This window comes from Peromyscus californicus, unplaced genomic scaffold (assembly GCF_007827085.1).
Source record: "Peromyscus californicus insignis strain IS unplaced genomic scaffold, ASM782708v3 Scaffold_10__1_contigs__length_136768540, whole genome shotgun sequence".
NCBI classification, from domain to species: Eukaryota; Metazoa; Chordata; class Mammalia; order Rodentia; family Cricetidae; genus Peromyscus; species Peromyscus californicus.
In genome coordinates, this window is record NW_026294391.1 from 131,669,197 (window position 1) to 131,691,290 (window position 22,094).

Below are 22,094 nucleotides of genomic sequence, written 5' to 3' on the forward strand. Positions count from 1 at the left end.
GGGTGTATTTAGAATCTGGTTAGAGCTCAGACAGTCTACCTGTGGGAAAGGTATGCCTGATCATAAGATCTATAAAAAGTGAAGGCTTGAATTGTGACACTAAGACTTTACTGTCTCCAAATAATGTTAACTTTGAAAATATTCTTCTTTGCACCCTTCCTTTTTCTCCCACCTATAGCTAGAGTTTTCCTGCCTGGCCCACAGTCAGGACAAATCTCTCTCACCTGCCAGTCCCACAGCCGCTGAGACCCAACCAAGTAAACACAGAGACTTATATTGGTTACAAACTGTATGGCCGTGGCAGACTTCTTGCTAACTGTTCTTACAGCTTAAATTAATCCATTTCCATTAATCTATACCTTGCCACATGGCTTGTGGCTTACCGAAATCTTCACATGCTGCTTGTCATCAGGATGGCTGGCAGTGTCTCTCTGACTCAGCCTTCCACTTCCCAGCTTTATTCTCCTCCATGTCCCGCCTATACTTCCACCTGCCTGACTACTGGCCAATCAGTGTTTTATTTACCAACCAATCAGAGCAACACATTTGCCATACAGAACATCCCACAGCACTTCCCCTTTTCTTTTTCTCTTTATCTTTTTTCAAAAAGGAAGGTTTTAACCTTAACAAAGTAAAATTACATATAATTTGGGAATTTGGGCGTAGCTTCTCTTACTACTTCCTGCTGGAGGGGGGCGCTGTATCTTATGGGGACACAAAGAAAAGTTTAGGATTATGGAATAGTCCATGAGGCTGTATTGTCTGAGCCAGTTGCCTTGAATCTGATCTGGACATTGAATTATCTGGGCCATGGTGTCATCAGAGACCTTTCAGGGGGTCTTGGCTGGTCAAACCTGATGTATCTTAATCTGGAACAAATCCATAGCCTTTGGCTTTCTGTGGGAACAAAAGCAGAGACTCCTTTCCAAAGCAACACATCCTTACATCCAAATTTTGAAGTCAAGGTATCTTTAAAATATACATCTTGGTTTAACTCAACATCTTTTATGATCAAATGTTTTTCTGCAGTTAAAAATTCCAAAGACAACACAATCCAGATTCTCTGTGTAATATTCATCTTTACGTGGCTTATTTTTTATATTAATTTTACTGTCTCTTTAAAGACTTTATTTTTTAAAACTCTGTATTTGTTTATATAACTGTATATATCACCTTTTTTGTCTCTTTCAAGCCTACATATATTTTACACAAATTGCAAACTATTACATCTGAATCTGTCTTATTGTGAATCTATTGCTTTAAACTGCGGCATTTGTAAGACTGAAACGGCGCTATGGCTGCTGGCTCCGCCCACCTCAGCTTCCCAACATGGCGGTGGTGCATTTACCACCAGCTCTGGGAGCTATTGTGGGTCTATGCTTTTATCCAAGCAGCGTGTAGCCCAAAAAACCTCTTTTTTTTTGTTTTGTACTAGCAAAGGCTAAATCCACCATGCAGCTTAATGTGCCACTTGCAGAGGCCTCATTCCTGCCATACTGCAGGTCGAGCATGCACGCTAGGAACCCGCCAGTAGCTCAAACCGGCAGCTGCCGCTCATTTGAGAGAGACAATTAGGAAGCTGTTTTTAGCTCCGTTTTAGAATCTTTTCTCAGGTTTTAGGTGGAAATTCTTGCCAACACGTTGGGTGCCATTTGTAGCTAGAGTTTTCCTGCCTGGCCCACAGTCAGGACAAATCTCTCTCACCCGCCAGTCCCATAGCCGCTGAGACCCAACCAAGTAAACACAGAGACTTATATTGGTTACAAACTGTATGGCCGTGGCAGGCTTCTTGCTAACTGTTCTTATAGCTTAAATTAATCCATTTCTATAAATCTATATCTTGCCACATGGCTCGTGGCTTACCGGCATCTTCACATGCTGTTTCTCATCATGGTGGCTGGCAGTGTCTCTCTGACTCAGTCTTCCACTTCCCAGCTTTATTCTCCTCCTTGTCCCGCCTATACTTCCTCCTGCCTGACTACTGGCCAATCAGTGTTTTATTTACCAACCAATCAGAGCAACACATTTGCCATACAGAACATCCCACAGCACCCACCCTTCTCTGAAAGTTGTGAAACTCAAGGATGCAAAGCCTGAAGATATTTTTTAATACTTTTTAGTGGGGTATTATTGAAACCATCCACTCCCCCCCCCCCACACACATGAGTGCTGTACTGCTGTGCTACACCATGTTTTCTTAGATGGTTTTTAAGTAGGGCTGATACTTTGTTTGATTCTCCAAGACCATACATACCACCAAAACAGTGCCATTTCGTCTGTCGTTCCAAGTACTTTTTTATTCACTAGGGTATTGTCAGGAAAGGAAAGAAATGCTTGTGTGCATAGGGCAGTGATGGGAGTCCTTTGTTACTCTGTAACACTCCTTGCTCACAAAACTACTTTTCTCACATTTTTTTTTCTTCTGCTCTTATCAGACTCTGTTTTCCTCTCCTAGCTAACCTATCCCGATGTTTCCTCAACTGTAGGTGCTTACACAGAGGCTCTGGGAATTACTGGAAAAAGCCCCATTGAATGCCATCCATGAAGGCCTCTTTTGGGTAGGCATCAAAAGCTCCTGGCTTCTGCTAGGATGCAGTGGCTCTTGAAGCTTGGATGGGCACCGAGTGGAGGCCTGCAGTCAGGCCCCTGCTGTGTCATACCTGGTCAGATGTGGGCCATAGGCCCTGGCCAAACGACCCAGGGGGTTTCCTGGGGCAGGGGCTAGGGCGAAGGATTGGGAAAGTGTCATGCTGTGGGAGCAGAGGGCAGAGCTGCTGAGCTTGACCTGGCTTTCTCATGCTAGAGGCTGAGGCCTTATGGAACTTCAGGGCCACCTCTCCAAAGTCTTATGGAACTTCAGGGCCACCTCGGCTCCGCGAGGGCGGTGCAGGAGGGAGGTGGGTTTGAGAGAATATTATTATTCGGTGTTTTGCCTTCGCAGCAGGCGACCGCGGGTTGTTATGTTTAAATGAATGAGCTCAGAGGCCGCACCCAATGAGCGCGGGAGGCTACTTAATATGCATGAGGCCTACAGCCAATGGCTGGGCGAGGAGGTTGTTTTAAACGGCGGAGCCCGTTGGCCAATCAGGCGGCTCTCGTGAAGGCAGCTAGCGCGAGGCTGGGGATTGCTGAGCCGCGCGTCGTGCCCTGCACTGCCCAGACTAGCGAACAATACAGGTACGTCTAGCACCGCATGCGCCCGCCGCCGTTTCTGCAGCTGCAGCGGCGTTCGCACAACTTTCTGGCCCGCGCCTCCGCGAGCGCGCCTCTACCGCTCTCGCTGTGTCTACTCCCGCGCCCTTGCCGCCCCTTCTCCTTCTCTGCTGCTAGGTGGCCAGGAAGGAAGAAGCAATTCAGGTGTCTCAACTTTTCCAGTGCCTGCGCTCCAGCCTGCTGCCTCTCAGGTCTCGGCCCTCTACGCGGAGCCGCGGTCGCCCCCAGGGACAGCAGCCTGGTGGCTCAGCAGCCGCTGGCCAGATGTTCCGCCGCTGAGGCAGCGCGGCGAGCGAGAGGCGGCTGCGGGCTCCAGTGGCGCGCGTTCCGGCGGCGGCGGAGGGAAGGGTGCTGGGCGCGCCCCAGTTTGGGAGCGACTCCGCAGGGAGCGGCCGTGCGGCTCGGGCCTGAGGCGCGGGCAAAGTTCGCGGGAAGGCCGAGCTGGACACGGTGCGGGTCCGCGGGCTGAGCCGGCGGCTCTTCTTGAACATGGCCGTCGTGGAGTGCCCGTGGCCTGGGGGGGGGGGGGCGCGGGGGTCAGGTGTCGCCGACGCAGCGGCGGCGGGATGGAGTAGGGCTGGTGCGGGGCTCGGGCGAGGCCGGCGGGGGAGCTGGCTGCAGGCTATGACCGTGAAGCCGGACAGAGTGCGGGACCGGGGGCGATGCCGCGGGCCCCGCTGCGTGGAGCGTCATGGCTGCACGGGCGCCTTTGTTATCCCGAATGCGGCCCGCGTCGGGGGCGGGGAGGCCGGGCTGGCGGCTCGGCGCCCTCGGGCTGTCCGCGTGGGGCGGGGCGGGGTGGGGTGGGGGCCGGCGAGCGGGCGACGGTGGCGGGGCCCGGGCCGCTTTGTTCGCCGCCGTCGCCGCCGTCGCCGCCTGCGCCGGCCGCGCGCGGATCAGCCATTTTAGCGAGCGGGGCTCGGAGGCGCGGCGGCAGCCACTGTCGCCCGCCGGGCCCTACAATCCCCCCCACCCCCCGCGCGCCGCCGACGCCCCCGTCACCGCGCTCAGCCCGGGGGTGGCAGCAGTGGATTTCACGGGCACTTTCTTTCATTCCGAGGCTTTTGACAAAATGGAAGGTGAATTATAGGTGTCAGGAGCAACGGGGACTTGGCCCGACATGGGCTGTCTGCTGCCGGCCTGGAAGCCAGGACGCTACAGTGTTGGGGCGCGCCCCACCCGGGATGCCGCGGAGGGGTTTTAATGCAGCCCCGCGGGCCTTTGGTGCCAAAGGGAGTGCTTTAGTTTTACATGATGACCTTGGGTGTGGGAAAAGGAAAAGATGGCGGGAAGCGGGCGGGGGGGGGGGGGGGGGGGGGGGGGGGGGGGCGGCGGTGTGGGGAGGGGAGGACGGGGGACAGGCAGGATGACACACCACAGCTGCATTTTTATTTGGAAACTTTGGGGAAAGTGTTCCTGGCTAGCCCTGCATTTCTGCATTATACAGGGGAAAGACTAGTTCATTGATGTACCCTCCCTTTTCCTGGTGACAAAGTGACATTTCAACTAGTAGTATGAAGGATGCCTGCTTGCTTTCCAGATCACTAGTGCTGTAAAAACCCATTTTTATAAGGCAAATATATCAGCAACTCTTGACATTTCACATCTGTTCCTATTTATGGTTTCATTTGATTTCCCATTTAAACGTAAGAATTAAAGAGACAACCACCTATTCGAAATGAAGTCTATCTCCAGTCACCTACCCTCTCTACAAACGTGTCTTTCCATTAGTTCTTCAGACTTTTGGTTTTAGAAACTACAGAATAGTAGCAGTTCACTACTGTGGAGTGCTCAGGAACCCCCTTTTAGATTATCCCCATTTGAAGAACTTGGTGATCACTCTAGAGAAGTAACTTGTAAACCAGCGTGCTTCATGCTGGTCAAACGTTAAATGACAAGCGACAGTGAAACTGATTTCTTTCCTACTCTGCCTTCTGCTGCCACCATGTCAGGAGCTTAGGCGGGGGGTGAGGGATGGGGTGGGGTGGGGTGGGGAGTTCCTACCAAGAAACTTAATTTGGCTTTGCCTTTGGTTTCTCTTTGTACTTCTCAACGTATTTCATTGTGCTTTCTTCTGTTTGTCTTCTATCCATACATCAGTCAGGATGGCTAAAGGTGACCCCAAGAAACCAAAGGGCAAGATGTCTGCTTATGCCTTCTTCGTGCAGACATGCAGGGAAGAACATAAGAAGAAAAACCCAGAGGTCCCAGTCAATTTTGCAGAGTTTTCCAAGAAGTGCTCTGAGAGGTGGAAGGTATTTTGACAGTTCAGTTTGTAGGCTACCTTCGGGATTTGCTGACTTGTAGAGTCACCCCGAGTGGCTGGCTGTTTTCTTAGACTTTAAAAATGAAGTGCAAAGCCTTTTTTTTTTTTTTTTTTTGTTTTTGCAAGGGGTTCTACAAAAGCATTGGGCAAGTATATGCTGGACTGTATCCAGGAATTTAACAAGTTCTGTTCTTTGCAGACAATGTCCGGCAAAGAGAAATCCAAGTTTGATGAAATGGCAAAGGCGGATAAAGTACGCTATGATCGAGAAATGAAAGATTATGGACCAGCTAAAGGAGGCAAGAAGAAGAAGGACCCCAATGCCCCCAAAAGACCACCGTAAGTGGCTATAGGATATGTGATAACAGTTGCAAGTTTTCCTTTTGCTTGAGAGCTTTAAAAGCTGTTACCTTTTTTAAAAAAAATGTTGAGACACAGGCTTCTAAACTCAGCTTTCAATTCAGTGCTTGTGTATAGTTGACTGTGCCTCTGGGTTTGTATAGGTTGACTGTTGGTTCTTCGCTAGGAAGGAGGCATCGTACTTAAAGCACACCAGAACCCTTAGTTGTATTACTTTTCTCTTACCTATCAATTGGAAGTCAAAGATACTGTACTTTGGCAGCATCACTAGACTCTATAAAGTCTTCAGATTTTGTAGCATTGAATATGGTGATTCTATGTCTGAGAGGAGAAAACATGGCAAGAAGTAATTGTATTTTGGTGTGGTATGTTTGGGCATACCTATCTTATAAGCCTAGTACTTGGAGGCCAAGGATGAAGAAATGAAAGTTTGAATCTAGTTTGTGCTACATAGCAAGACCTTATGTCTCAAGAAGGAATGTGTATGTAGCCTCAAGGAACTTCTGTGTGTGTGTGTGTATATGTGTGTGTGTGTGTGTGCACGTGCGTGTGTGCGCGCGCGCGCGCGCGCGCGCGCGCATGCTTATCTGGTCTATATAAATCTCTCCCCAAAGGTCTGGATTTTTCTTATTCTGCTCTGAATTCCGCCCCAAGATCAAATCTACAAATCCTGGCATTTCCATTGGAGATGTGGCAAAAAAGCTTGGTGAGATGTGGAATAACCTAAGTGACAGTGAAAAGCAGCCTTACATTACCAAGGCTGCAAAACTGAAGGAGAAGTATGAGAAGGTGAGGGGACTGGAAGCTTCCCTGGTTGGTGGGGTATATGACTGCTCTGCTAGATTAGACTGGGTGCTTACCTTAGCATGCAAGAGTCCAGTTCCCTAGAAGAAAGCAGTGTGTGCTGATGTTCTTACTTCTGATAGTTCCCCACCCTTCCCTCATTAAACTCCATCCTTATATTTAAAACTAGCACTCTAAACTGCATGTACACCCACCCTTAGAGGGGAAAAGGGATTTGATGGGGTTATTAACATGACTTAAAGGATACTTGAATGCCCATTGATTTGAAGATTTGAATGAGCAAGGAACATATTTGCATATGGAAACTGTTACCCATTTGCTTTCTTAATTAAGTGAGGCCTGTATGCTGTTTTTACAAAGAGCTGTGAGAATTTAGCCACTCATTTCCCATCTGTCCCTGTTCCTTGTAGGATGTTGCTGACTATAAGTCTAAAGGGAAATTCGATGGCACCAAGGGTCCTGCTAAAGTTGCCCGGAAAAAGGTGGAAGAGGAAGAGGAGGAGGAGGACGAGGAAGAAGAGGAAGAGGAGGAGGAGGAAGATGAATAAAAACTCTTGTCTCCTTGTGAATACCTTAGAGTAGGAGAGCGCTGTGATTGACACATCTCTTATTTGAGCTGTGTCTATTGCCCTTGTTAGGTTTAATTACAAGATTTGATCACGATCATATTGTAGTTTCTCAAAGTGTCAGTGGTTTACATGAAGTGGCCGTGGGTGTCCGGAGCGCCCTGAAACTGTATCAAAGTTGTACATAGCTCCAAACATTTTTAAAATGAAAAGGCACTCTCGTGTTCTCCTCACTTTGTGCACTTTGCTGTTGGTGTGACAAGGCATTTGAAGATGTTTCTGGCATTTTGTTTTCAACTCGTAAGGTAGTGTTAACTATATGGTTGGTTATTGGCTAGAAACCCTGAGTTGTCAGGTGTACATATCTATAGTTTGTAAAGAAAACAAAACAACCCAGACAGATACCTGATGCTCCTTGTTTGGCGTGAAGTCTGTGAGGGGAAGATGCCTTTTGGAGGGGGCCGTAGCTCAGGGCGTGCACTGTGAGGCTAGACCTGTTGATACTGCGGTGGGCATCCATTTAGCTTCAGGTTGTCTTGTTTTTGTATATAGTGGCATAGCATTCTGCTGACATTCTTAGTTATGGAAAAGGGGGGAGGGGTCAGCTGGCATGAGAAGTGTTTGGATTTTTTTCTTTAGTTAAGTGCTGTAGATTTTAAACTCTTTTTAAACAAACTGTAGAACTCATCATTGTCAGCAAAGCAAGGAACTACTGCATCAATGAAAGTTCAAGAACCCTCTGTACCTAAATGCAATTTGCAACATTCTGTTATTTTTTGTATGTTTAGAATGCTGAAATGTTTTTGAAGTTAAATAAACAGTATTACATTTTTAAAACTGTTCTGTGTTACAACAGCCTAAATTTCTGACTCACCAGTCTTAGTGAAGCCACTTGCTTTCTTCTGCTTCTAAAACTACTAAGGTTTCTTCCAGCTAAGGACAGATGAAGGAGGGTGGTTGTTACTTGAAGTCCCTTCATGATTTGTGTCTGGCATTAGGGCGAAGCACTGATCATGCCATAGAAAAGGTTTAGCAGCCTACAGAGATACAGGAAAGCAAGCCCTTAGGAAAAAAGCTGGTCTAGTCAGGTCCTGCCTCTGCCTGCCAGTATGACTGTGGGGCGTAAGATATCCCAACCCTGTTTCACCTTTACTCCTGTGTATTGGGGTAGTTACTGGGCTCACAATCAGAAGTCCTAAGCCGCTACTTTTATTTCCTGGTCCCCATGAGGTGGTGTGGGTTGGAATGGCAATAGTAGAAGATAAATATCCTCTATATGTGTATTTTACTCCAAAAAATCAGAACCCCAGGGAAGATTGCAGGTTCCACTTTAGATCTGCATTTGAAGGCTGATCTGTCGATGTTTACTACAGTATCATGGAGGACTGGGTTAGTTGCAGAGTTCGTATTAATACTTGAATATGTATGTTTAAAAGGAGAAAGAATTTGATAATGGTTTAGTGTCATTTTTTAAACAGCAGCTTTTAGCCTGGGATATTCAGAACATGCATGTCTAGAGATGTCCTCTCCATGTTCTCTAATCTGAGATTGATTGATAAGTGATAGTCTGGTCACAGCCCAGTCTCTACACACAAACATTCCTTCACATCAGAACAATTTGTCCTTTCTCCAATTCTTCTACTCATTAAAAACCCTTGATTATGAGGTTTGTCCAGAGGCACTTGCTTCAACCATGTCTATGTCACTCAACATTCTAACCTGTGGCTGTTGCTGCTGCCCAATACACAGTGTACAAGCCAAGAATGGTGAACCATGGCCAACCTCATCAAATAAGAGAAGCTCAACCCACCCACAGATGATTTTCTTGCTAAGTAGTGCTCACTCAGTCTGCTTGAACTATGTAGCACCTATGGAAGGGCAACTAGGATATTTCTCTTAGTCTCTTCCAATAGCCACATAGAAATGGCAAGGTATTTAGTTAAACAGTTCTGAGATTCAGATAGTTGGACAGAAACTTGGGTTGAAGCTTGCTTGGTCTGTCAGCTGCTTGCAACAAGATATAGTGAAGTGTTTATGCTATGGCAAGATGCTCAGATATATGGTCCTCTGAAGCTTCTGAAATGCTATAATGTGCTTTAAGCTTAGCCTAGTTTCTGGACAACAGTGCATTTTTGCAATCCCAAATTGTTAACACTTTTTAATTAAAAGGGCAGTACCTGCTTCCTTGAAGGATCTCTCCTGCAACACCACCCTGTAAGGTAAGATGACATTTTATCCTTTGGAAAGAACTTGGCTGTAATGTAGTAGACATTGTCTATTGTGTGTGTGTGATCTGGTCACAAATAATGGTGGATGCATTCATTTTCTGAAATAAAATATCTTAAAAGTAATCACTGGGCTATCTGTAGTCTGTTTCTGGTACTGAGGTTTTGGATGTAAACACATACCAACCTCAGTAAGCATTGATCTGAGCTAACATTTGATAGAGTGACACTATCACAAAGGTTCTAAAGTCCCTCTGTTAACCTTTTAGCCAGAGGAATACAGGGGTTTGTGTCAGGATACCCATATAATTTGAAGGATGTTGATGGACTGCACCTTGATAAAGTAGCTAGGTGCTTAGAATCCACTGTCTTGTCAATCAGGACTTTTTTTTCCCCCAACGAAGTCTTACTCTGTAGCCCAGGCCAGACTTGAACTCATGGTGATCTTTCTACCTTGGCTTTCCTAATGCTGGGGTTTTATGTGTGGGGAAATGAGATAAATAAATCTACATAGCATGTGCTACCATGCGCAGCTGGAGCTTCTTCATTTTTTTAAAGATAAAGAGATTTTGTGTTCTAATGAATACTATACAGAGAATGATCCTTGACAGCTAACTTTTGCTTTTGAATGAGTAAGTTTATTAGTCATATAATGAGCAAAAGTAAAGGAACAGATAGCATGTAACAGCAAAACATCAAATCAGGTGCTTACAATCTTCAATCTTCAGCAGACTCGACTGGGGAATGGCTCCACCTATAGAGAGCCACCTTAAGTTCCTGATTGAGAGTCCCACAGCATTCTCTATTTGTTTCTACCACTGGAGGATTTTGTTGTTTGTTATTTTTGTTTTTTTAACCATGTGATAAACAACACCTGTTGACAATGGTTTACCTTTTAGTTGTTCTCAAGGATGCAATGTTAATACCCTTTTTCCTTGTCACAAAGACAGGGTGTCAGTGTGCCCCAGGACAGGGAGTTTTGAAAGACACTCAAACCAGACTTGAATCTGAGGCAAGAGGGCCTATCTCTTATTCTCAGTCAGCTCTCAATAAGCACAAAGAGCACATGTTAAATTATCATTATAACTTACATTCTAAATACCAGCAGGGAAGTGAAGAAAATCAACCTATAGAATAAGAGAAAATATTTGCAAAACATGTATATAGTATGGTTCCACAGTATGAAAAGAACTATTACAAGTCAGCAATAAAGCTAGGTATAGTAATGCCTGCCTGTAATTCCAGAAGTTGGGAGTCTGAGACAAGAGAGTCTCAAGTTCAAGGCTAGCCTGGGCTATATACTGTAACCCTGTCAAAAAAGTAATAAATGTTGTAACACATGAAATTCAGAGAACTACTAAGTAAAAAGAAAATGTTAAGGATATCACAGGGACTGAGGATAGAGCTCAGTAGGAAAGTGTCTGTGAAAGCCTGAGGACTCGAGTTCAACACCCAGAACACACATATAAAGCCAGAGGGTAAGGGGAGATGACTAAGCAGGTTAAGAGCACTGGCGCTTTTCTAGAGGATACAGGTTCAATTCCCAGCACCTACATGGTGGCTCACAATTGTCTGTAACTCCAGTTCTAGTGCCTTCTTTTGGCCTCCACAGACACTGCACATATGTGGTACTCAGACTTTCATGTAGGCAAAGCATTCATGCATGTATAAACAAACAAACAAACAAACAAATAAATAAATAAATAAGGAGATGTGGTGGCACATGCTTGTGATCCTGGCACTAGGGAGATGGAAATAGACAGTTCCCTGGGACTCGTTGGCCAGCGTAACCTACTTGGTGAGTCCCTGGCCCTAGTGAGAGACCCTCTTAGAAAATAAGATGGGCTGAGAGGTGGTGGTGCACACAGCTTTGATCTCAGCACTTGGGAAATGGAGGCAGGTGGATCTCTGAGTTTGAGGCCAGCCTGGTCTACAGTGTGAGTTCCAGGAGAGCTAGGGCTACACAGAGAGAAACCCTGTATTGAAAAACCAAAAGAAGAAAAGGAAAGGAAAAAAAGAAGATGGACCAGGCCCAAGGAGGAGTGACTCCTGAGGTTGTCATCTGCTCCTCTGTCTTAGTTTGTTTTCTGTTGTTGTGATAAAACAGTAACCAAAGCCACTCAGAGAAGAAGTGTTTATTTCAGTTTACAGGTTAGAGTCCACTGTCCAAGGAAGTCAAGGCAGGAACTCAAACAGGGTAGGAACTTGGAGGCAGGAACTAAAAGAGAGCCATGGTGTCACTAACTCAAGGACACCTGTAGTCCATGTTCAGTGCAGCATTATTCACAATAGCCAAGTTATGAAAATAATGTATTTAGCTGATTCTTATTTATGTTTAGTCACGTGGCTTGGTACCTTTTCTCAGTTCTGCCTTGTCATCTTGCTTCTTCTGTGTCTGGCTGGTGACTCCTCACTCAGCCTTCCTGTTCCCAGAATTCTCCTTGTCTGTTTATTCCGCCTATACTTCCTGCCTGGCTACTGGCCAATCAGCATTTGATTTATCAACCAATGGGAGCAACACATTCACAACATGCAGAAAGAACACCATCACCCATCAAATGTAAATAAGCATTCATCAGTGATGAACTAGTGACACCCAGAAAGAGATTTCTGAGTCATATCCTGGTTCTGTTTGTAGAAGTGATGCATTGTGTTGGTTAATTGCATCTTGATGAGAGTAGATTTTAGGTGCTCTTGACATACACACACAGATACACACACACACACACACACACACACACACACACACACACACACACGCGATGATATATATATATACTAATTGGCTTGACTATGGTAACCCATTCATTATGCATATGGGTATCAAAATAGCATGGTCTGGGGGTAGAGCTTAGTGGTAGACCACTTACCTAGTGTGAGCAAAGCCCTGGTTCTATACCCAGAACCACAAAAACAATAACAAAAATGTGATGATGTACATTCAAAACACATACACTAAAAGTCAAGCTAAAGGCTGGATATGGTAACACACACTCCAGTAAGCAGAGCACTCCAGAAGTTGGGTCTGAGTTCAAGGAGAGGTGGGTCCGAGGCAATTATCCAGAGTCTCAGGAACCCACCTGGAGGAAAGGAAGGGAAAGGTGTGTAACTGGGAACCCTCGTACCCAGTGTGCTACCCAGTCTAAGAAGATCCATCTTTCACTCTTGAGACTAAGCCAAGTTTTCATTTTTTAGGCTTTTGTTCCCCACCATTTTCCCTCTAGGGAACTTTCCATTCCTGACACCCTAGTTGATTCTGTCTGCTGCCATATAATCTTACACAGCATCAGCCCTAGACATTTCCCTGGAGGAAAATACCATCCCTTGGTCTAGAAAGGGGGTTTCCCTTTTCCTCACTCCCTCTTCCAAATATGTTGTTAGCCTCAGAGCATTTCAGGAAAATCTCAGAGAACCTCCCTGGTACTGGTCCTCAGGCTCCAGTTGAATGTTACAAGCCACACAGGAAAAGGATAGGTATTTTCCCAGGCTGTATATTTTGTTCCTGGCCTGTGGTGGCTTTTTGTTTTAAAAGAAGTCTTTTGGAAGCATGTCAGTAGTGATACTGTGGCAGTGTTGATTGCAAAGTTTGACAGTTCTCATTGCAAGATATGTGGAACATATGATGTGTGTGTCCTCTGTCCAAACCCTCACTAGTTTACATGGAAAAGGACTGATATTTCAGCTATAAAACATTAGCAGAAGGCAGAAATGTGTCACTTAAAATATTGGGCTAGTCATGATGTTTTAACAATTCTTCTGCTGGAGCTTCATATACCTTCTATGTGAATAACTCTCTTCTGCATATATTGTATATGTGTGTATATAATGTATAATATATGATATATACATATATATGAGAAATAAGACTTTCTAGCAGAATATAAAAATACAAAATACCAAGCCAGGCATGGTGATACAACCCTGTGATTACAGCTCTTGAAGGTGGAGGCAGGATGATTGGGAGTTCACTGGACTACATAGTGAGACCCTGTCTCAAAAGAGGTTAGGGAATATAGCTTGATGATAGACTACTTGTAGAGTCCTGGGTTCCATTTCCAGGACACCAAAAATAATAAAATAATACTATTGGCACAAGACAAAATCAGAAAACTTGAGGACAGAAATAATTGTTAACACATTAGAGAGGAAATTCAAGGTCTACTATAAACAAAACCTGAGTGGGGCAATACACATACAAAAAGATGCTTACCAACCAATAGGAAACCACAATGAAATGTAAACTCATAGCCACTAGAATAGAGAAAAATAGGGTGAACCAATGAATTTAATTATGGTTACTTACAGGAGTGTGAGTGAGGGGTAATTTACAGGAGTATGACTGATTGATTGGGAGATACACCATAGACAAATGTCTCTTCTTCCCCTAGCAACCATTAACTGCAGAGTGACTTAAATTTTCGAAAGACAGTGCACTTCTGGTGAAAGCAGTAATTGGAAATCAGTTTTGTAAATGTGCTTGGTAGAACTTAGTGAAACTAAATGTGTGCACACCCTATAGTGCAGTACTTCCATTTGTAGGTGTGAATACGCAAGAATAATAGATACATACCCACATGATAGGAGTAAACAGGATTGTATCTAGAGTCTTCTCCAGTCATGCCTGGCCCACATGGTCAGGACAAATCTCTCTCACCCGCCAGTCCTGCAGCCGCTCAGACCCAACCAAGTAAACACACAGAGACTTACATTGCTTAAAAACTGTATGGCCGTGGCAGGCTTCTTGCTATCTAGTTCTATCTCAAATTAACCCATTTCTATTAATCTATAAGTTGCCATGTGGCTCGTGGCTTACCTGTACCTTACATCTCACTTTTCATGACAGCGGCTAGCCGTGTCTCTCTGCCTCCGCCTTCCTGTTCCCAGAATTCTCCTCTCCTTGTCCCGCCTATACTTCTATTGGCCAATCAGTGTTTTATTTATTAACTAATCAGAGCAACACATTTAACATACAGAACATCCCACAGCACTTCCCCTTTTCTTTTTTTTTTCAAAAAGGAAGGTTTTAACTTTCACATAGTAAAATTACAGATAACAAAATAATTATCAAGCAAGAATTACAGTTACAATATCTAGTCTATTTATAATAACTACTCTATTTGTATTTGGCAGAATTAAAGAAGATATCCTATCTATCTTATATTTGTGAGTTTAAGGTTTCATATCTAACTTATCTTTTATCATAACTAAGGAAAATTATAACTATTTAGTCTTCAACTACATCAAAGACCGCAGAAGGATATAATATTACCTGAGAAACAGGAGAAGGATGCAAGCAACTTTTGGGAGTCTTGCCACAATAGACAGAGATAGCTGGCAGCCTGGATAGTCATCCAAAGTTCCTTTGTAAAGTTGGGGCATCTGTCTTCAGCCCACAGGACTAGAGTCTCTCAGTCACTTCTCTCTGTGTCCTGTAGAATGTCTGGCAGTTTCCTCTGCAAAGCAGGAACCTGAAGGACCATTTTGTCAAGCAAAATTCAGTGGTCACCTTCCTATGGGTTCTGCATGTCCAGTCAATCAAACAGTCCAGGCAAGAACAGTTTCTTGCCCAAATGGCTATTTTTACCAATGTGAAGATAAACTCCATATGGAGTTATCTTTGATGCCCACCCTCCTCTCTGAAGTAAATCGGTGCTGCCAGGAGCAGACATGTCTTATTGTCCAGAAAGTCTAAATTTTAAAAACACATTAAATGCCATATTCTGTAGGTCTTTGAAGTGTTTGAAGATTACCTATCTAATTGAATTATATCTATGTATACCTAGAAAACAACATGACTATAAGTTTGACTATCATAGAAGACTAATTATTAATCTGTATTTCTTAATTAACTATTACAATCTAAATGATTACATAAACATAATACCTCAAACGAGAATAGAAATATTTATATAGTATAATAAAATTAAGTTTAAACTTGTATCAATAGACTAAAATCCATAGCAATGTAAAACATTTTTAAAAAGTTGCTCTTTAAAAGTAGGTTCAACAATCTACCCCTTTATCTTATCATTATCTATACTGTCCCCTTTTGTTCTTTAGAAAGAGATTGTATTTATAATCAACCTGTTTTAAATAAAAATATTGGTTTTTCTGTCCCACACCCGAGGGCTCTTCTGATATGGGACAAAAGAATCTTTCAACCTTTTTTTTTTTTTAAGTAATACGTTTGGGTTTAGAGAAGGAGTGAGCCAATTCCATCTCCAAAGCCAGCTTGGTATACTTGGGAATTTGGGTGTAGCTTCTCTTACTACTTCCTGCTGGAAGGGGGCACTGTATCTTATGGGGACACAAAGAAAATTTTAGGATTATGGAGTAGTTCATGAGGGTGTATCGTCTGAGCCAGTTGCCTTGAAACTATTTTGGATGTTGGATCATCTGGGCCATGGTGTCATCAGAGACCTTTCAGGGGGTCTTGGCTGGTCAAATCTGATGTATCTTAATCTGGAACAAATCCATAGCCTCTGGCTTTCTGTGGAAACAAAAGCAGAGCCTCCTTTCCAAAGCAACATATCCTTACGTCCAAATTTTGAAGTCAAGATACCTTTAAAATATACATATTGGTTTAATTCAACAGCTTTTATGATCAAATGTTTTTCTGCAGTTAAAAATCCCAAAGACAATACAATCCAGGTTCTCTGTGTAATATCCATCTTTACATGGCTTATTTTATACTAACTTTACTGTCTCTTTAAAGACTTTACTTTTAAAAGCTATCTATTTCTTTATATAACTACATATATTCCTTTTTCTCTCTCTTCCAAGCCTATGTGCATTTTTACACACATTGTAAAGCATTTAAAGTCTTATTCCATCTGAATCTGTCTTATTGTGAACCTATTGTTTTACACTGCAGCATTTCTAAGACTGAAACAGCGCTGTGGCTGCTGGCTCTGCCCACCTCAGCTTCCCAATATGGCGGTGGTACAGTTTACTGCCAGTTCTGGGTCTAGAGCCATGTGTACCATCAACTATCAGAAACAGTTCTATCAAAGCAGCGTGTGGCCCAGAAACTTTTTTTTTTGTACTAGCAAAGGCTAAATCCACTACACAGCAGCATAATGTGCTGCTTGCAGACACCTCATTCCTGCCATACTGTAGGTCAAGTATATATGCCACAAACCCGCCATATAGTAGCTCAAGCATGCAGGCTGTGGCTAACTTGAGAGAGACAACTAGGAAGCTGTTTTAGCTCCAATTTAGAATTGTCTTTCTCAGGTTTTAGGTGGAAACTCGAGCCGTTGGGCGCCAATTGTAGGTTCCCAATACCAGTAAGCCAAGAGCCACGTGGCAACTTATAGATTAATAGAAATGGGTTAATTTAAGATAGAAGAACTAGATAGCAAGAAGCCTGTCACAGCCATACAGTTCGTAAGCAATATAAGTCTCTGTGTGTTTACTTCATTGGGTTTGAGCAGCTGCGGGACTGGCGGGTGAGAGAGATTTGTCCTGACCATGTGGGCCAGGCAGGACTGGAGAAGACTCTAGCTACACAAGATGGTCATAATGGTACTACTTGTAACAGCTGCAAACTAAAAACAAATTTTAGTTCAGTTGTGCTATGTTCACACAGCAGAAGTTTTTGCAAGAGTGAAGGACTGTGAAATATATGTATGTATAACAACAGGGGAAACTTAAAGACATAATGCTTTCCCCATAAACCTATACAATATACTTTTATCATATATTATGTATATTTTTGTCAATTAAAAAATTATAGGCCTGATCAGGGCAAAACTAATGGTGATCTATTTTCCTTGAGGTATTGATCCAGACAAGATGGCTTTGTCAGTAAATGAATAATTTCTGTAGAACACACTAGGTGTGAAAGATAGAAAAAAAAAGCATCAAGTCTTTCCCTTAAAGTCAAGCAAGGCTTAGCATTAAAATAGGGTCCACACTGGGTGATAGCAGGAGCACAGTATGATGAGCTGTTACTAAAAGTGAGTTTTGCTTGAGCAGAGCCAAACCAGTGTGTTTGTCAAATATGTTCTGAAAGCAACAGGCCTAAGGGCTGCAGAGTCAAAAATGCTGCTTATGTTGAGCAGCAGCTACCACATTCATTACACGAGACATACTGTTAAGTGAAAAAAGTCAGACACAAGCTGAGACCCTAGTATGTGATTCCATTTATATAAAGTTCAAACCAGACAACAAATGGATTACAGTTCAGCTTATACTCTACATTTACTGTACATATAGTCTCTCTTAATTAAAAAGTGAGGTTTTGTGTATGTACATATGTCAGTGTGATATATGTGGGGAGGAGAGTACATGTGCCCAAGCACATTCACAGAGGCTAGAGGAGGGCATCAGATGTCCTGCTCTATCCATCTGTCTTACTCCCTTGAGACAGGGTCTCTCACTGAACCAGGAGCTAGGCTGGCTACCAGCAAGCCCCAGCAATCTTCCTACCCCACACCACAGTGCCGGAGTTTCAGGAGAGTGTATGATCATGCCTAGCTTTTTATGGGCACTGAGATCTGAACTCAAGTCCTCATGCTTGTGTAACAGGCACTCTTATGCACTGAGCCATCTCCCCCAGATTAAAATGTAAAGTGATATTGTGTGTGTGTGTGTGTGTGTGTGTGTGTGTGTGTGTGTGTGTGTGTAAATGAATATGTAATTTACAGTGGGAATGAATATCAGGTGATCAACGCAGCATGGATGAATCCACACTGGTAGTGTAGAAACCAGGTGATTTGATTTATGTAAAGTTCATTGTACAGATAAAATCAAACTGTTCAGACATGCAGAGATGGTTAACTCTAAAGAAAAGCAAATAGCAGTTACTTACTCTAAAAGTCAAAATATCACTTAATCCTGGTAAGGGGTAGAGATTGGTACTGTAAAGAGTCGTATGATCTGGATCGTGTTCCCTCTAAATTCATGTTGAAATCCTACTCCCCCCAGGACCTTATAGAACCTGACCACATTTGGACTAAGTTAAAATAGATCATTACAGTATTCTCTTGCTATGAGATATCTTTCTTTATGCTGTGAATATGTGTTTCTCTGATTGGTTGATAAATAAAGCTGTTTGGCCAATGGTGAGGCAGAATAAGGTTAGGCAGTACATTGCAACTGAAGAGAGAGGAGAAGAAAGGAGAGTGGAGAAGACACCAGCTTGCCACCCAAGGAGCAACACAATGCCAGCAGACTGGTAATGCCATGGCCACATGGCAATATATAAATGAATACAAATGGGTTGAGTTAAGTTATAAGAACTAGCTAACAAGAAGCCTGACCCATAGGCCATACAGTTTGTAAATAATATAAACTTCTGTGTGTTTACTTGGGAACCAAGCAGCTATGAGATGCGGGTGGGAGAGATTTATCCCCACCATGGGGCTGGGCAAGACTGGAGAAACTACTGGCTACAGTCTCTAGTCCAATCTTACTGGTGTCACTATGAAAAGACAAGAGTATGACACAGAAACATACCAGCAAGACCATAGAGAAAACAGGTAGAATATGGACATTTTAAAGCAAGGGAAGAAGCCCCAGAAGAACCCAACTCTGCCTTTCTGTTTTAAACTAGGACTTTGAATTTCAAGAAATATGGGAAACTATATTTCTGTTGTTCAAATCGCTCCATCTATTATGGCACTTTATTGTAGCCAAAGACTAATACAGGAAGTTGCAGGAAGGTGCTTTCAATTTTGTATTTCTTGATGAGATGTTGAAAACACACACACACACACACACACACACACACACACACACACACACACACACACACACACACTGTTTTCAGACAAGGTCTTACTCTGTAGCCCAGGGCTAACCTCAAACTCACAATCCTCTTCAGGCTCTTGCATGCAGAGATTACAAGGTGTGCAGCAGAAGTGTATGAGTTGGTGAAAAGGCAAAAGATTGTGGCTAAAGCCAGGCAGTGGTGACAAAGAAACCCTGTCTCAGAGAGAGAGGTAAGGAGGGAGGGAGGGAAGGAGAGAGAGAGAGAGAGAGAGAGAGAGAGAGAGAGAGAGAGAGAGAGAGAGAGAGAGAGAGAGAGAGAAAACAGCCATAAAAATCTCACCATCATGACTGCCTAAACACTAGCTGAACAAGGGTAGCACCAATAGATATACCAAAGTAGGCATGGAAAAGCCCATGAGGCCTCGACCCTATGCATACACAAAACAAAACAAAACTAAAAACAACAACTATGGGCAACTGAGGAAAGTGGGAGTGTGAGAAATAGTCTTCCCCAAGGAAGAGCACACCAGTTGGTTTTCCAATACCAAATGGTCAGCCCTGAGAACACATATGCAAGTAACATTATACAAACAGAGCAGGTTATGTTTAAGAATGTGTGTTTATGTGTATAGACATATATGTATGTAACAGCAATTAATGAAAAAAACAGGCCATGAATTTAAAAGCGAACAAAGAAAGGTATAGGGGAGGATTTGGAGGCAGAGGCAAGGGAAGAGAGAAATGATGTAATTATATTAATCTCAAAAAGAAAAGAAAAGAGAGTGTGGCTTGGTCTAAGGAGGAAAAAACTTTGTACTCAAAGGCTAGGCAAATACTCTTTCTTTTGACTACTAGGATTATAGGCATGGGCCGCCATTCTCAGTTGATATTTATTCTTTTATAAGCAGGTTTATTGAGGTAATATTTCATGTATCAAGCAATTCATATTTTTGAAATGCACAGTTCATGTATATATGTTTACAACAGAAAAGCAGAAGGGAGGGAGGGAGGGAGAGAGGGAGGGATGGAGGGACGGAGGGAGGGGAAGAAAGAAAGAAAGAAATTAAGAAGTTAAGGAAGAAAGAAAGAAAGAAAGAAAAAGAAAAAGAAAAGAAAGAAAGTTAGTTCTGCAAAGCTGCATCCTTCAGAAGTGCCTCCTGGGATGAGGCAGCTCCCTGGGCTGTGACAATCTTGGTTGTGTCTTCAGTGAAGCGTGAGCTCACTGCATTAGTACTGGCCCACACTTCCTAAGCCTCAGCTTCTTTATCTGTAAAATATAAACAAGAATCAGGCTGGAACTTACAATATAGCCTAGGCTGCCTTCAAACTTGTAGCAATTCTGTCTCATCCTCCTGACATTTGGTATGGCAGGCATGAGCCATCATGCCTAGCATAGATGGTGATTTTTTTAAATTAAAAACAGACTTCCACATCGCTTTAAAAAAATATAGCCAATTTCAAAACATGTTTCTATTAAGGTAAGTATTTTTTCTTGTTTATTTTTCTTCTGACTACTCACACAAGTAAAAATTTTCAGGAAAATTGGCATGTTTTCCATTTTATATCATTTTCTAGACAATCTAGGGATATACATGCTATAAATTAAACATATTTATGTGACAGAAATAGACACCTCCATGTAGCTAAAGTTTTTTTGGTCCTGCCTGGCCCACGGTCAGGACAAATCTCTCTCATCTGCCAGTCCCGCAGCCGCCAACTGAGTAAAACACACAGAGACTTATATTGCTTACAAACTGTATGGCCGTGGCAGGCTTCTTGTGATCTAGTTCTTACATCTTAAATTAACCCATTTCTATAAATCTATACCTTGTCACATGACTCGTGGCTTACCAGTATCTTACATGTTGGTACTCATGGCAGCGGCTAGTAGCATCTCCTTTGCCTCAGCCTTTCTGTTCCCAGAATTCTATTCTCTGCTTGTCCCACCTATACTTACTGCCTGGGTACTGGCCAATCAGCATTTTATTTATACAAAACGATATCCACAGCACTTCCATTAGGAAATGAAAATATTTTCACTATGTCTTACAGATGCCAGGGTCATTGCAAAGTAAAACTCTACAGTTTTACTATGCAATCTATTGTTTCTTTTTTGTTTGTTTGTATTTTTTTGAGACAGGGTTTCTCTGTGTAGCCCTGGCTGTCCTGGAACTCACTATATAGACCAAGCTGGCCTCAAACTCACTATGTAGATCAGGCTGGACTTGAACTCACAGAGATCTACCTACCTCTGCTTCCTGAGTGCTGAGATTAAGGTGTGCCACCATTCCCTGACTTTTGCATGTTTTTGAAACTGAGTCTTATTCTGTAGCCCAGGATGGATTGGAACTCTATATATAGCCCACAGTAACCTCAAACTAGAAGGGGTCCTTTTTATTAGTTCTAGTTTGCAGTGTGACATTGCTGCTCATTCTGTGAAGAAATAGAATGAATGTTACTTTCTCTTTGGTTCTGGGTAGCCTTTGTGACTTGCTTTGGTTGGTCGACTGCTTAGGAAGTGATTTTTGTGTGACTTGTGAGACTAGATGAAGCAGCCTTGCAGTTTCTGTTTCTGGCTTCTTCAGCTTCAAGACCCCACTGCTGTGAGGACAACCAGTCCTAGATGGTGACAGGTGTTCAGTAAGGGCCTTGTTGCACAGGCTGCGCTGCACTGAATCTTTCTTTATACTTCAAAGACAAAGTTATCTTGGTCTAGCTTTTAGGACACTTTAGATCCTAAGATACTTTAGAATAGCTTGCCTGATATGAATGCCTGCTTGAGAGCATTTATATCTCCCTGGAGCTCTGCACTGCTGTATCAGTGGACTGGCAGGGGTTGAGATCAGTTGTCGTGGGGGTGTTGCATGCCTGCAAGATTCACACACATACACACACTTACATGCACATGCACAACACACACACACATGCACACACACACGCACA

At 43.3% G+C, this 22,094-nt stretch overlaps 1 protein-coding gene across 5 annotated transcripts; it reads left to right on the forward strand.

Annotated features, from left to right (window-relative positions):
- Positions 1–3,051: 3,051 nt before the first annotated feature.
- Hmgb3 (high mobility group box 3) lies at positions 3,052–8,049 on the forward strand. Of its 5 annotated transcripts, none has more exons than XM_052740959.1 (5): positions 3,052–3,177; positions 5,314–5,468; positions 5,679–5,818; positions 6,454–6,628; positions 7,054–8,049. In XM_052740959.1, exons 2-5 carry the CDS (start codon positions 5,319–5,321, stop codon positions 7,189–7,191), a joined length of 603 nt encoding a protein of 200 aa, XP_052596919.1. In that variant the 5' UTR covers positions 3,052–3,177; positions 5,314–5,318; the 3' UTR covers positions 7,192–8,049. The 5 variants fall into 5 exon arrangements, with proteins under 5 accessions (XP_052596919.1, XP_052596937.1, XP_052596905.1 ...); XM_052740977.1 differs by lacking the exon at positions 3,052–3,177 and adding an exon at positions 3,192–3,357; XM_052740945.1 differs by lacking the exon at positions 3,052–3,177 and adding an exon at positions 3,381–3,404.
- Positions 8,050–22,094: the final 14,045 nt, after the last annotated feature.

Bases quoted from the DNA above. Each gene is read 5' to 3' on its own strand.
- Hmgb3 (XM_052740951.1), top strand. The intron at 5,469-5,678 runs GTATTTTGACAG...TGTTCTTTGCAG, and splicing joins AGTGCTCTGAGAGGTGGAAG to ACAATGTCCGGCAAAGAGAA. The intron at 5,819-6,453 runs GTAAGTGGCTAT...CTCTCCCCAAAG, and splicing joins AATGCCCCCAAAAGACCACC to GTCTGGATTTTTCTTATTCT.